Raw genomic sequence first — 12,910 nt, forward strand, 5'->3', positions numbered from 1 at the left:
CTGGCAGTCCTGCCTCAGCCCTCTGGCTCGTGGGCACCTACCTCTCTTCTCTGGCTCCTGGCGGGTCTGACCTGCAGTTCTAGTCTCAGAACTGGTTGGTTCTCCTTAAAGTTTGGTCCCCTGCAGGTGCCCCCCAAGGCTGTAGAGCAAACCGGTATTTGACAACCTGCCCTTTGCCTTCACGGATGCAGCTTGGGAGAAGCAGAAGGTTAGACAGACCAGGTTCAGGGCTGCTCTTTATTTCCTAGCTTGGTTACTTAACTGTGCTAAGCTGTGTACCCGTGAATAACACGAGCTGTTCCCGTCTTGCCAAATCGCTGTGAGGTGCAGAGAGAGGAAGTAGGAGGTGCCGGGCATCACTGCCCGTTGGTGCACGGTCCATGGGGGCTGGTCTCATGTCTGTGCTCCATGCCTCTCTCTGAGGGGTTGGTGGGTGTAGCTAAGCAGGCGTGGGACTGACTGAATGGTCTCTCTGGACTGTCCCCACAGGAACATCTCCACGTGTGACATGAAGGTGAAGCCCCCTGTGCTATTAAAAATTAGGGTTGTAACTAATTTTAGGAATAAAGTCAAGCTGGACCAGCCCACTCAGTGTTCTAGGCTGGAGCGCCCACTGTCTCCAGCTGCGTTTGGCCAGCAGTGGTAGGAGGAGCTCTGGGAGCCTGAGGTCTGCCCTCTTGGCAGGAGTAGCAGCTGGGCCTTCCTCCTCGGGAAGCTGTACAGAGGCTTAGCCTAGACAGGAGCTGCTGGGGCCTGGACACCTGGGCCCCGATAGACCCTCTCAGCTCCGTAACTGGCAGAGGCTCATGGTAGAGGAAGAAAGAGCTGATGGACATGTGGGAGGAAACACGAGGGTGATGTGTGAGGGGCTCTGCACGTGGGTTGCCCAGGAGGCTGGCAAAGCTGCCAGGGGTTTATCTGCAAAGGAGTGTACTGCTGAACCAGTCTTAGCAGCTCCGTGGTGGACAGGAAGCGTGGGGACGGAGCGCGTGTAGCTCGTGCAAGTGGAGGATCGTGGAGTAAATGACGAGTTTTCTGGGTGGGGCTTTTTGTTTTGTCTATAATAACAGATCTGAATTCCTTTGCTTTTAGAGTGTTACCAGCTATTTCCTCTTTCCTGACTCACCAGAGCCTTTGAGCCACTTCCTCACCCTGTCCCCTGCCTGTCTTTCCCTAGCTGTAGCTGTAGAAAGATCTCCATGATGCCCCAAGTGGATTTCTGGCTCTGAGTCTGCCTCGCCTTGCATATGTTAAGGCCCTGGTGCAATCCCAGGAAGATCTTGACCTTTTGCTTTTCTAAGTGTGCCCTCAGTCCATAAACACACTGACAAAAATTCCACGTGGTATTGCAGAGAGGCTCCCACTTGATGGAGGCTGACGTTTCGTAGAAATTGTGCCCTGTTGACAACACTCTGTCCTTTGCTCGTAGAATTCCAGGCCCATGTTCATCAGTGCGGTGGAAGACTGTGAGTACACCTTCTCCTGGCCCACACCAGCTGCCTGTCCTGTGAGGAGCAATGTGCACGACAACTGCCAAGTCACCAACCCTGCCACAGGTGAGGGACGCTGCCAAGCACCAGCCCCCCCATAGTGAGAACGCTGCCAGTCACCACCACCCCCCATGGTGAGGACGCTGCCAGTCATCAACCCCCCCCCCCAGGGAGGGACACTGCCAGTCACCAGCCCCCCCTCCCCCATGGTGAAGACACTGCCAGTCACCAGCCCCTGCCCATAGTGAGGACGCTGCCAGTCACCAACCCCCCCCCCCCCCCAGGGGGGGACCCCCCCCGCCCCCCCCCCCCCCCCCATAGTGAGGACACTGCCAGTCACCAGCCCCCCCACAGTGAGGGACCTAACTTGAAGCTGGGGAGCAAGACTCCCTTGGCAGTAGCATTCTGTCCACGTGTGTGCATGTTGGCGTCCTCTCTTGCTCTACCCAGTTTTGTTTGCTAGGACTTCTCCTTCGGTGGGGAAGAGATTGATCCATCTCCCTGCGAGTCTTGCTGCCCATAACGCCTGCTTCCGAGTGTGCCCGTCACACCAGCTGTAGGCTTGCAGAGTTGCGTAGAGTCCGTGTCCGTGGTCCAGTGGTCCTGTGGGGGCAGCGGGGAGGCCTCGACTGCCGTCCGTGCTGGAGACCCAGCAGGCTGCGGCTGGCCTCCCTTGGCCATGGGAGGGATGCCATCAGGCCCTCCTGAATCCCACCAGGGCCCTCGTGGCCCTGTTGTGGCCCAGCCCCGGGAGGAGGAGGACGCTATGAGCCACTGTCTTCTGAGGAAAGATGAGCCATCATATAAACTTGCAGTCTCTAGCCTCATGATGTAGTCTAGCTGGCCAGGAGCATTTTTAGGGCCAGGTCAGTGAACATGGCAAGTGGCGGACCCACGGCAGGAAGTCAGAAGTCCCAACGGCCAGCGTGGTCCGTGGGTGAGCATGCTGGCGTCACTGTGTGTCTGCCCCTTCCCCCCTTGCAGGACACCTGTTTGATCTGAGCTCTTTAAGCGGCGGAGCTGGACACACGGCCGCATACAGCGAGAAGGGGCTTGTGTACATCAGTGTCTGTGACGACAATGAAAACTGCTCCCCCGGCGTGGGTAAGTGCATGACCACCGCCACGCCTGGGTCTCCCGTCCCCAGGGCTGTCCCCAGCCTCCGCATTCCTGTGGCAAAAGAGAGGAGTAGAACTGAAGATCCATCACCTCTGCTGTAACATTCTGCTCATGGCGGGGGAACCCGTGGCTACGTGATGAAATGGTAGATGCAGGACACTTGCCGAGACCTCACTGGACGCTCAGAATGACAAGTGTTAGCTCTGGATTTGCAGAAAGCAGTCCTCAGAAAGCTGGTCACCTGAGTCCATAATTGTGCTTTTCCTCTCCCTTCACGTTTGGTACAGGGGCCTGCTTCGGGCAGACCAGGATCAGTGTGGGCAAGGCAAACAAGAGGCTGACCTATGTGGATCAGGTCCTACAGCTGGTGTATGAGGATGGATCCCCCTGTCCGTCCAAATCCGGCCTGACCTACAAGAGTGTGATCAGCTTTGTGTGCAGGCCTGAGGCCGGGCCCACCAACAGGCCCATGCTCATCTCTCTCGACAAGCAGACATGCACGCTCTTCTTTTCCTGGCACACGCCTCTGGCCTGCGAGCAGGTGGTGAGTCTGGGGTCCGTGTGGCCTCTGAGAAATGCCTGCCTGACGCCCGGGTGGGCCCTGGTTCCCGCACCAGCTTTCCTGCAGGTCACTGTCGGCCGCCACCCCCCCCCCCCCCCCCCCCGCCAGAGGGTACCCAGAATGGCTTAGCCACCCGCGATGGTCCCAACAATGAGTAGGTCTAAGTGCCCAAGCATTTGGGGGATGTTGTTCCATCTTTCGTGCTTTTTTTGTGCTGCTTTTAAATTCCTGGGGTGACTTAGTGGTGATGAGGAGAATGTTACTGTGGACTCCAGCGAGGTCCTCCTTGTCTAACAGACGGAGTGCTCTGTGAGGAACGGAAGCTCCATTATTGACCTGTCCCCCCTCATCCACCGCACGGGGGGCTATGAGGCGTATGACGAGAGTGAGGATGACACTTCGGACACCGGCCCTGACTTCTACATCAACATCTGCCAGCCACTGAACCCGATGCATGGGGTGCCTTGTCCCGCCGGAGCGGCTGTGTGCAAGGTTCCTGTCGACGGTCCCCCCATAGTAAGTATGGGAAACACAAGGCAGAAACAAGTTTTGCAAGATTTTTAACAACTGTCATGTTGTGTTTCTTGCTTTCAGTGGAGGGTTACTCAAGCAGATAGGAAGGTGAAAGGATCTGGGACTGTGTGTGTCCTGGGTCCAGTTGGGGAAGATTAACGTTAAGGATTTGTGCATTGAGCCATCCGCTAATGATGGCGACCAGGAGGTCTCTGAGTTGTGGAAGAAAACATGAACACGTGTGAATAGGGTGTCCTGTTAGGATTCTTAAGGTTGACTCTGATCAGGAAACTTATATGTAAAGTGGCAAGAAAGAACTGATAAGAACTTGATTTCTTTTTTTGAAATGCATGTCTGGGGTAAAGAAAGTGCTTGGGAGATACAATCACTTTCTTTGGTAAATGAGTCCTTCGGGGCAAGAGCAGATCTGCTAATTGCTGGATACTCTGCCTTAAAAGTTTGGGACTCCTAGCTCTTTTTAGTACAGCTTTGGCTCTTTGAAAATTGTCTTCATGAGTTTTCTTTATGTTTTATCAAATCTTTGCTGTGCTTTATTATTTGAGATGCATCTCAAAAGGGTCTATTTCTATATTTCTATCTGTAGGCTTTACGCAGTCCTGTCATAAGATATGGAGATGTCCTTTTTTTTTTTTTTTTTAAGATTTTATTAGAGAGCGAGCATGCTTGTAGTACGCATGAGTCGGGGGGAGGGGCGGAGAGGGAGAAGCAGACTCCCTGCTGTGCAGGGAGCCTGACTTGAGGCCCGATCCCAGGACCCTGGGATCATGACCTGAACTGAAGGCAGATGCTTAATTGACTGAGCCACCCAGGTATGCCTGGAGATGTCCTTTTAAAAATGGGTATTATCTGCAGCATTGGTATAGAGAAATGGGAGCGGGTGGGGAAATTGGCCATGATATGAGTCTCACAAAGTCCTACCTGCATGAGGGGCTAAGGGCCTGGGTGAACCACATCTTAGTAGGAAGCTCTTCAGTGCCGTCCTCTCTGACCGTGCAGGTTGGGACCCTGGATGTGAGTACCTTTCTGATAGGTCAGATCTGCTGTATTTTCCTGCCTGGCTGTCCTTTTTCAGATTTTAAAAACGGTAGCTAGTTTCCTGCTTGGAGTAGGTGTTGAGTCATCATAGCCTGAACATGCCGGCACCATGGTGATGAACGAAAGCCCCGTGGCTCACTCATGCACACATACACCACTTCTGACCATTCGTCTTTCCTTCGTTTTTGGGTTTATTTGCTCAGAAATATTTACTGAGCAGCCAGTGTGCGTCAGATGCTATGCTGAGCAATAAAACGTCATGGGAAATAAGCCTGTGCCCTCCCAAGGATGTACCGAAGGGCACTGCCAAGGAAACCGAGCAATCCTGGGGCAGTGCTGGGTGTGAGGAGGCGGCCGGCGTGGGGGCAGATCTGTGGGCTCCTGCCGCCACTCACCATCAGGCGATAGGGGACCATGCAGCATTCTTGATACTCCTGGACAGAGACCTATTGCCTGGAATCTTTGAAAATTCACCATGATTGGAAATAGAATCCTATTGTTAGAAATCGTAGGATCGAAACTGATGACTGCTGACAAACTGAACTTTCTGAGTAGCAGCTTTTTTTGTCAAGACTTGTCAAGTGAGTTGCTCTTAACCTAGTTTCTTTAGATGCTACTCATTTTCAAAACAGATGAGGTATTGTTGTTGCAGTTCTGTATCAGCCTGTGTTCGCCAACCCAACGAGCAATTTCCTGAAATGCTGTTTGCTTTTTTCTTTGTTTAGGATATTGGCCGAGTCACAGGACCTCCAATACTCAACCCCATAGCTAATGAAGTTTACTTGAATTTTGAAAGTAGTACTCCTTGCTTAGCGGACAAGCATTTCAACTACACCTCACTGATCGCATTTCACTGTAGGAGAGGTGTGAGCATGGTAAGTGTGCACCTGTTCACAGTCTGGGGGCTGAAGCCTGGTTTAGTGAGCCAGAGCTGCAGGCTCAGAAAGCATGCTTCAGGCGTAAGGATGCCCGTATTGAAAATGGATACAATCATATGGTGTGTCAGTGGTGCATTGAATAATTTAAAACCATTAATTTTTTTTAAAGATTTTATTTCTTTATTTGAGAGCACAAGAGAGAGCGAGCATGCACATAAGCGGGGGAGGGCTCGGGGGGGGAGGGGGAAGCAGGCCCCCCACTGAGCAGGGAGCCTGATGCGGGGCCTGATCCCAGGATCTTGGGATCATGACCTGAGCCGAAGGTAGATGCTTAACTGATTGAGTCACCCAGGTGCCCCTAAAACCATTAATTTAACAATGAGTAAGCCCACACTGAATTAATGGAGCGGACTTTGCACAGCGAGGCTTGCTGTAATTTAAAAACGTGAAACACTTAAGCATAGGAGTAGTTTTCAATGTGTACCAATGTATAGAAGTGTCAGCTTTTTCCTTTTTTAAAACTATAGCATTAGTGATTTTATTCTTATTGGTAACTCAGACTTTTGGCAGCTATCATTGTTCAGGATATAACCCAAAATTTAGAAGTTAGCGAACAAAAGAAGGCCTCTCTGGAATCAAAATAGCTCTAACAGAGTTGCATATGTTCCTTCTAAGGAGGTTATCGACTTCTGTTTTAAGTGCATTTAAAAATAACATGGCTTCCATCACGAGTGTCATTCTGTTCCACAGAGTTTCTGCATACGTTCTCTCTGTGAATAGGAGATGAATGGGTAGGTTGTGGCCCCCATTTCACAGGGACTCAGAGGTGCTGGGTGCCGTACCTGACTCATGCAGCCCTGCAGTGGCCGCCGGGACTCCCCCTTCTCAGCTGGCGAGCTCTTTGCTCCAAGCAGCCCAGCTTCACAGCGCGGAGTCTATGCTTCTGAAATCTGTAACACTCTGAAAACTCAGTCCTCTGACATGAGTGATGGAGGCTACTCATGGTATTTGTCCCACTTGATAAGAATATTCATACATTTGGCTACAGAAACATGAGTGTGCTTGACTGTAGGACTGTGTGTGTGTGTGTGTGTGTGTGTGTGTGCGCGCGCGCGCGCGCGTGCGTGAGAGAGAGAGAGAGAGAGAGAGAGAGAGAGAGAGGTGATAGAAATATGTGCCTCTTAAAATCCTGAAGATGATGAACTGTAAGGCTCATCTGGCCCTAGGAGCTCAGGTAACGGGTTTCGGTTCTAGAATGTGTCTTGTGGATTCCCTAGGCTGACTTTCTGGTTTGTTGGCCTGTAGCAGGTCTGTCAGGGAAAGGGAGCTCTAGCTGCCCGGCAGTGGTGGGAAGTGACGTGGCAGCAGCCTGGGGAGAGGAGGGACAGGGGAAGACACAGACCATCGCTGCCTGGGCCCTCCCCATCTAGTGGCTCCCCCCACCTCAGGGCCCTTGGACACGTCCCTGTTCACAGATGGTCCGTTGGCCCTCAGGATGATCCTGAGTTACCAGGGGGGCAGAGCTGTGATCAGCGAACTCCTTTTATCTCTGGGTATGTGTCTGTATGTTTGTGCAGTTTGTCCACCCGGCGGCCATCGGCACACACAGCCTAAGGCAGCGTGGCTTAATCTGTAGAAAGGCTGCCACGTTCAGTAGTTCTCTCTTCAGAGGGGTTCTTTTGAAGACCCACCTCCCGAGGAGCTCCGGTTATCTCAGCCTCCCACATGGAGAGCGTGTAACGGCCTAGCTGGGAAACTGCTAACCCCACATGGTGGGCCGTCCACGGGCGGGCACGGAGTCTCAGGGCAGCAGTGTCATGTTCAGAGTGACAGTGTTCACTGGCTTTCAGAGACCGGGCACCTCACACGAAGTTGTGCGCTCAAGGTTGGAAAGATTTTAAAGAGGCTTTCTGCCCCTGTGGTTTTTACCTTTAGTGGGAATACTTTTCCACTGAAGCTTATAGAAAAACCGATTCTCAGCAGCAGCTAAAAATGAAATTCCTGACCAGCTGCCCGCCTGTGCTGTTGCTGAGCAAGGGGGCATAAGCATGCCGGTGCGGGCTCCGTGGCCCGCGTGCAGTCTGGCCGAGTGGTGTGTGGGCCTCGTCCGGGGTGGCCTCAGTTTGTAGCAGCGGGGGGGAGACGCTCCCGGCGAGCGTCCCAGAGGGCTCGGCTCCCTCCTCTGCCTTGGCAGGGCCTCACTTTCATACCCTGCTCGGTCATGACGTTTAAAGAACTGGTAGTGTGGACATGGGGACTTTGTCTAAACGCAGGGCCACGTCCTGGAGGTTGCGAGAGGCTCCAGGTGTGTGGGCAGGGCCATCCTGGTTCCTTGCAGGGTGGTGCCCCTGCCCCTCCCTCCTGGAGGGGGGCCACTGCGGGTCACCCAGAGCACCTGGCAGCCTCCCCGCCACGGCCACAGCCCCGGAAGCGGGGGTCTCTCTCTGGTGCCAGCTGGGGGAGGAGAGCCGTGTGAGGATGCTGTACTTGACCCATGTGGGTTTTCTTTTGAACAGGGAGCTCCCATGCTGCTGAGGACCAGTGACTGCGACTTTGTGTTTGGGTGGGAGACCCCACTGGTCTGTCCAGACGAAGTGAAGGTGGACGGCTGCTCCCTGACGGACGAGCAGCTGCATTACAGCTTTAACCTGTCCAGCCTTTCCAAAAGCACTTTCAAGGTAATGCCGCTCAGCTGGAGCCCGCTGATCTTGGGGGCACAGCGGCCTGGGTTCTTTGTGATACCTTCTTGTGTTGTAGGTGATGGGGCACATGTGACCACTGAGGCACAGTGCACGGAGGGGTAATGGGCTTAGTCTCCGCCCTGGACACACAGGATCAACTTGTCGGGGATTCTAGACTGTGTAGCGAGCAAGGCCCAGCTAACGCCTGAGTTGTGCGCCACGGCTCAGAGTTTAGCTCCATAGGGCTTTGTGAGGATTAAATGATACAACGGAGGTCAGGAGGCTGCTTGGGGACGTGCATGTGACCACCGTGTATCCCATAAGGGCAGGGCCAGGTCTGGTACACCCAGAAGAGGCTGTGAGTCATTCCCTTGTGTCTCCTGCCAACCTGACTTCAAGATGCAGATGCAGCTCTTTTGCTGACCACAGAGGTAATGGATAGAGGCAGCTGCTAGGATGTTCCTCTGACTTGAGATACATCTGTGTGTGTGTTGGGGGGGAGCTTATCTGGTCTTTGTGTCATGGGCTATTTGTGATATCGATGAGGCCGTGGGCATCTTGAGTCACTGGGGTTTGGGGACCCTCCACCTGGGGGCCTGTGATCTAGATGTTACTGAGTTAGGCACCTTGGACCATGCCACCAGATCCCAGCACCTCCCAGGGGATGGTGGCTGGGGAGTAGTGAGCCCCGAGGCCCGTGCCCTGGCTCCTGTGATAGAGACCTTGCACAGGTGGGACTGGTGCGCTGCAGGTGTGAGCCTGCAGAGGGTGGGGCCGGCAAGGAAGGCGACGTACGTGCTCAGCGATGCTGTGTCTACTTCCCGCTCATCAGCTCTGTCCTCAGCACTCCTGCGTCACAGGTGGGGAACCCGGGCTTCAGGAAGGTGGAGGAGCAGCCCGAGGTCTGACAGCCGGCTCCCCGCCAGGGGCCTGGGGGTGGACGGAAGGAAGTGCCCAGACGGTGGGTCAGGCATCGCCCTCTGGAGGAAGGTCAGGAGTGGAGAGGAGGAAGGGAGCACTGAGGCAGCCGTGCACAGCCCGCAGGCAGTCCCTGCTTTCCGGCACGAGCGACGGCTCTCCCCACCTGGAGACCCACTGACGCCCACGCGTGTTCTTGTCTGTCCAGGTGACTCGAGACTCACGCACCTACAGTGTAGGGGTATGCACCGCGGCGGCAGGCCTGGATGAAGGAGGCTGTAAGGACGGCGGTGTCTGCCTGCTTTCCAGGAACAAGGGGGCATCTTTCGGGCGGCTGGCATCGATGAGACTGGATTACAGGCACCAGGATGAAGCTGTCATTTTAAGTTATGCCAACGGAGATAATTGTCCTCCAGGTAAATCTTTGTAGCAGGGTGTGTTTTATGTTGTGGGGAGTGTGGTGGTAGACCCGGCCACAGGAGGAGACTGAGGCATGGAGCTCGGATGCTGTGAATGCGGACACCTGGCTCGGACCCCGTGGCGTTCCACCCACACAGCCCTGAGTGTGAGTGCTCTGGCCTCGGGCTCATGCTGGTCTGTGAGCCTCTTGCCATGTTGGGACCCAGAGGCCAGCGGTCCTGATGTTGGCTCAGGGTGGTGGCTTTCATAAGGGATCCCTGTGAGCGTTCCCAGGTGATCGTGTGCAGCAGCGAAAGCACAGCTGAGGTGCCAGTAATCAGGGTCACGCGATGTTCTTCTTTCCAGAAACTGAGGAAGGTGACCCCTGTGTGTTCCCCTTCATATTCAATGGGAAGAGCTACGAGGAGTGTGTTCTGGAGAGCAGGGCGAGGCTCTGGTGCTCCACCACGGCCAACTACGACAGAGACCGCGAGTGGGGCTTCTGCAGACGCTGTACGTAGCGGAGCACGCGTCCGGGCTCGGGCTGCCGCGTGGCCGGCGTCCTCCCCAGGCTGGCTTCGTGCTCAGACCTCTGTGGCTGTCCGAGTTAACCCTGTCGCGTGTCGTTTTTCCACGTCACGCTTGTTTTGCATAAAGAGAGGACATCTCAAATGGCTCCGTGGGATGTGTTACGTGACTGGGTACATGGACTGAAGTGGGGCAGGGCTGACAGGCTGGTGCCAGGTGGTCAGCGGGGCCCATTCTCTAACTCGGGCGGTGGGTGTCCTCGTGCCGGCGCCGCTGACGGCCGCTCGCGCCTGTGCGGAGTCCTGCCGGTCACGGGCCTGCGTCGGCAGGAAGCGCGGTGGGCTCACCTGCCGGCTCTCAGCCGTGCGGCGGGCACGGCGCGGGGCTGGGGCTTCAGGCTGAGCCGGGCCGCTCACGGGCGGCACAAACGGGCGTGAGTGCTCGAGGGACGTGATGAGGAGATACACGAAAACGACTTAATTCTTGTAAATGCTCAGGGAGCGAGAGGGTATAAAGAAATTCTAAATGTTAAATTTGCAGGGGCCTATTATAGTTTTGTTTTGAGGCTTATTATGACAGGGCCTTTCTCCTGGTCTGGTGGACAGCACTCACGTGTTTAGATAATTACAGGTACCTGTTGCTGTTTTCATTTCTTGTCCTCATTCACATGTGACCAAATGTTGAATACCGTCCACGGGGGATTGAGCTAGTGCCGTGGGGTCATTAAGCACAGGAGGAGGCAGACACAGGGCCCTGGGGGGCCTTGGTCTGTTTCGGGCCGGGGGACACGTGAAGGAGACGGCGCAGCTCTGGCGGGGGCGTGGGGGCGGTGGCGGAGCGCAGCGGAGCGGGCTGGGGGGGGAGACGTGAGGGGCCGGCGGGGGGCCAGGCTGCCGTCTGAGTTTTCTGCATGCTGCTCCCCAGCAAACAGCCACCGGATGTCTGCAATTATCTTCAAGTGCGACGAGGAGGCCGATATTGGGAGGCCACAGGTCTTCAGTGAAGTTCGTGGCTGTGAGGTGACATTTGAGTGGAAAACAAAAGTTGTCTGCCCTCCAAAGAAGATGGAGTGCAAATTCATCCAGAAGCACAAAACCTACGACTTACGGCTGTTGTCTTCACTCACCGGGTCTTGGTTCTTTGTCCATGAAGGAGACTCGTGAGTACCTATCACCACGTGCCAGCCGTGTCCTTCTCGGGCCTGATGGTGGTGGGCTCTTGGCGGTCCGCTTCCATGTCCCTGCAGAGCTGGGGCTGCCACGTAAAGCCGGTGCTTGCGGTGGCTCGAGAGCCCCTCACGGTGCCAGACCTGGTGCCCGGGGCTGGGTTTGAAGGCAGAGGTGGACAGAAAGGGAGCCTTTGGAACCAGGAGCCGGCGATCCGCATGCGATAGAATGAGTCTCGATGAGTGTTGTGCTTGTGAGGGGCTTCTGTCTGCTGCTGGGTGTGTGTGCGCGGGGGGGTGCATTGATTTTCTCAGCTCTTTGGCACCCACCCCGTGGGCTGTGTGGGTCTGAGATTTGTGGCCTGTGGCGGCCGCTCCATGTCTCTCTGCCAGGGGCCCTCAGACCAGGAAGGCCTCAGCGTGGGGTGGGGGTGTGCACTTGGAGGCCTTCGGTCCTAAGGTCAGCAGCTCGCTGGGATTGGAGTCGCTGCAGATCCCAACCCAGCAGCCCTCCTAAACCACACCGTCTCAGGGTTCACCCCCACCTGCCTGGGTGCCATGCCCCCTTTTTCAGGAAGCAGCCACTCCCGGGGCCTTTACTGGAAAATCTGTTTTGGTGCTGTGTTCTGAGGTGCCGTGGGGCACTTGGGGACCAGCACGGTTCCTGTTTCTGAAAGGGAGGGGCAGAGAGCTGCACCCCAGTGCGCAGGGCAGACTGGCCTTGCACCCTGCTCCTCCACTTCTCTGTGTTGTTTCACAGGTACTATATAAATCTCTGCCAGAAAATATATAAAGGGCCTCTCGACTGCTCTGACAGAGCCAGCATTTGCAAAAAGAGTGCATCTGGTGTCGTCCAGGTCTTGGGGCTTGTTCACACACAGAGGCTGGACGTCTTAGGTAAGGCCCTGGCTCCTTGTTGTGCATGCTTACGGTGTTGCATCGCAGTTGGGAAGGTGAGGGCATCCTCATGGCCAGGAGGGTCAGCACTGGCTTGAGCTGAAACCGCCAGATACCATTCCTTATGACTGTTTCTCAAGCATTTTGGTAATTCCTGGAACATTAGAGTAAGTACCACTTTGTATTCCCAGAGATGGCAGGTCCTAGCAGGTGTGTGTAGGGGGGTCACCTCTCCTGGGAACGTACTTCTACCCTGAGAGGGTCACAGTGGTTAAGATTCCTCTGAATCCTTGCTCCAGCTCTGGATTGAGTGCCGGAGTCTGCATATTATATGCACCAGCATTTACTCAGGAAAGCTGAACAGTTATGCAAGAACTTGGTAAAGATAATTCAGGGGTATGTTTTTGTAATGTCTTAACAATTAAGAAAATACTGAAGCTCTTTTTAATAGTGTTAGAAAATTCATGTCGCAATTGGTTGTTGAGTGAAAGATTCTATCTTTCATTATTTATTTGAGAGAGAGCGAGAGTACGGGAGAGCACGAGCTTGGCAGGGATGGGGAGAGGGAGAAGGAGAAAGAGAATCTTTAGCAGGCTCCATGCCCAGTGCAGAGCCCGACGCGGGGCTCCATCTCACGACTCTGAGATCACGACCTGAACCGAAATCTAGAGTCAGACACTTAACCTACTGAGTCACCAAGGCGC

The 12,910-nt window shown here is 54.7% G+C and overlaps 1 protein-coding gene across 1 annotated transcript in view; it reads left to right on the forward strand.

Annotated features, from left to right (window-relative positions):
• Positions 1-12,910, forward strand: part of LOC118001960 (cation-independent mannose-6-phosphate receptor) — a 97,643-nt gene that overhangs the window by 72,916 nt on the left and 11,817 nt on the right. Inside the window, exons 32-41 of the mRNA XM_034992156.1 lie at positions 1,430-1,556; positions 2,475-2,594; positions 2,897-3,153; positions 3,469-3,687; positions 5,466-5,615; positions 8,135-8,296; positions 9,426-9,633; positions 9,983-10,129; positions 11,069-11,303; positions 12,070-12,206. Of these exons, the coding sequence (XP_034848047.1) occupies positions 1,430-1,556; positions 2,475-2,594; positions 2,897-3,153; positions 3,469-3,687; positions 5,466-5,615; positions 8,135-8,296; positions 9,426-9,633; positions 9,983-10,129; positions 11,069-11,303; positions 12,070-12,206 (1,762 nt within the window). The remainder of the gene's footprint in view (positions 1-1,429; positions 1,557-2,474; positions 2,595-2,896; positions 3,154-3,468; positions 3,688-5,465; positions 5,616-8,134; positions 8,297-9,425; positions 9,634-9,982; positions 10,130-11,068; positions 11,304-12,069; positions 12,207-12,910) is intronic.

This window comes from Mirounga leonina, unplaced genomic scaffold (genome assembly GCF_011800145.1).
Source record: "Mirounga leonina isolate KUSES-001 unplaced genomic scaffold, KU_Mleo_1.0 Mir_55, whole genome shotgun sequence".
Lineage (NCBI taxonomy): Eukaryota > Metazoa > Chordata > Mammalia > Carnivora > Phocidae > Mirounga > Mirounga leonina.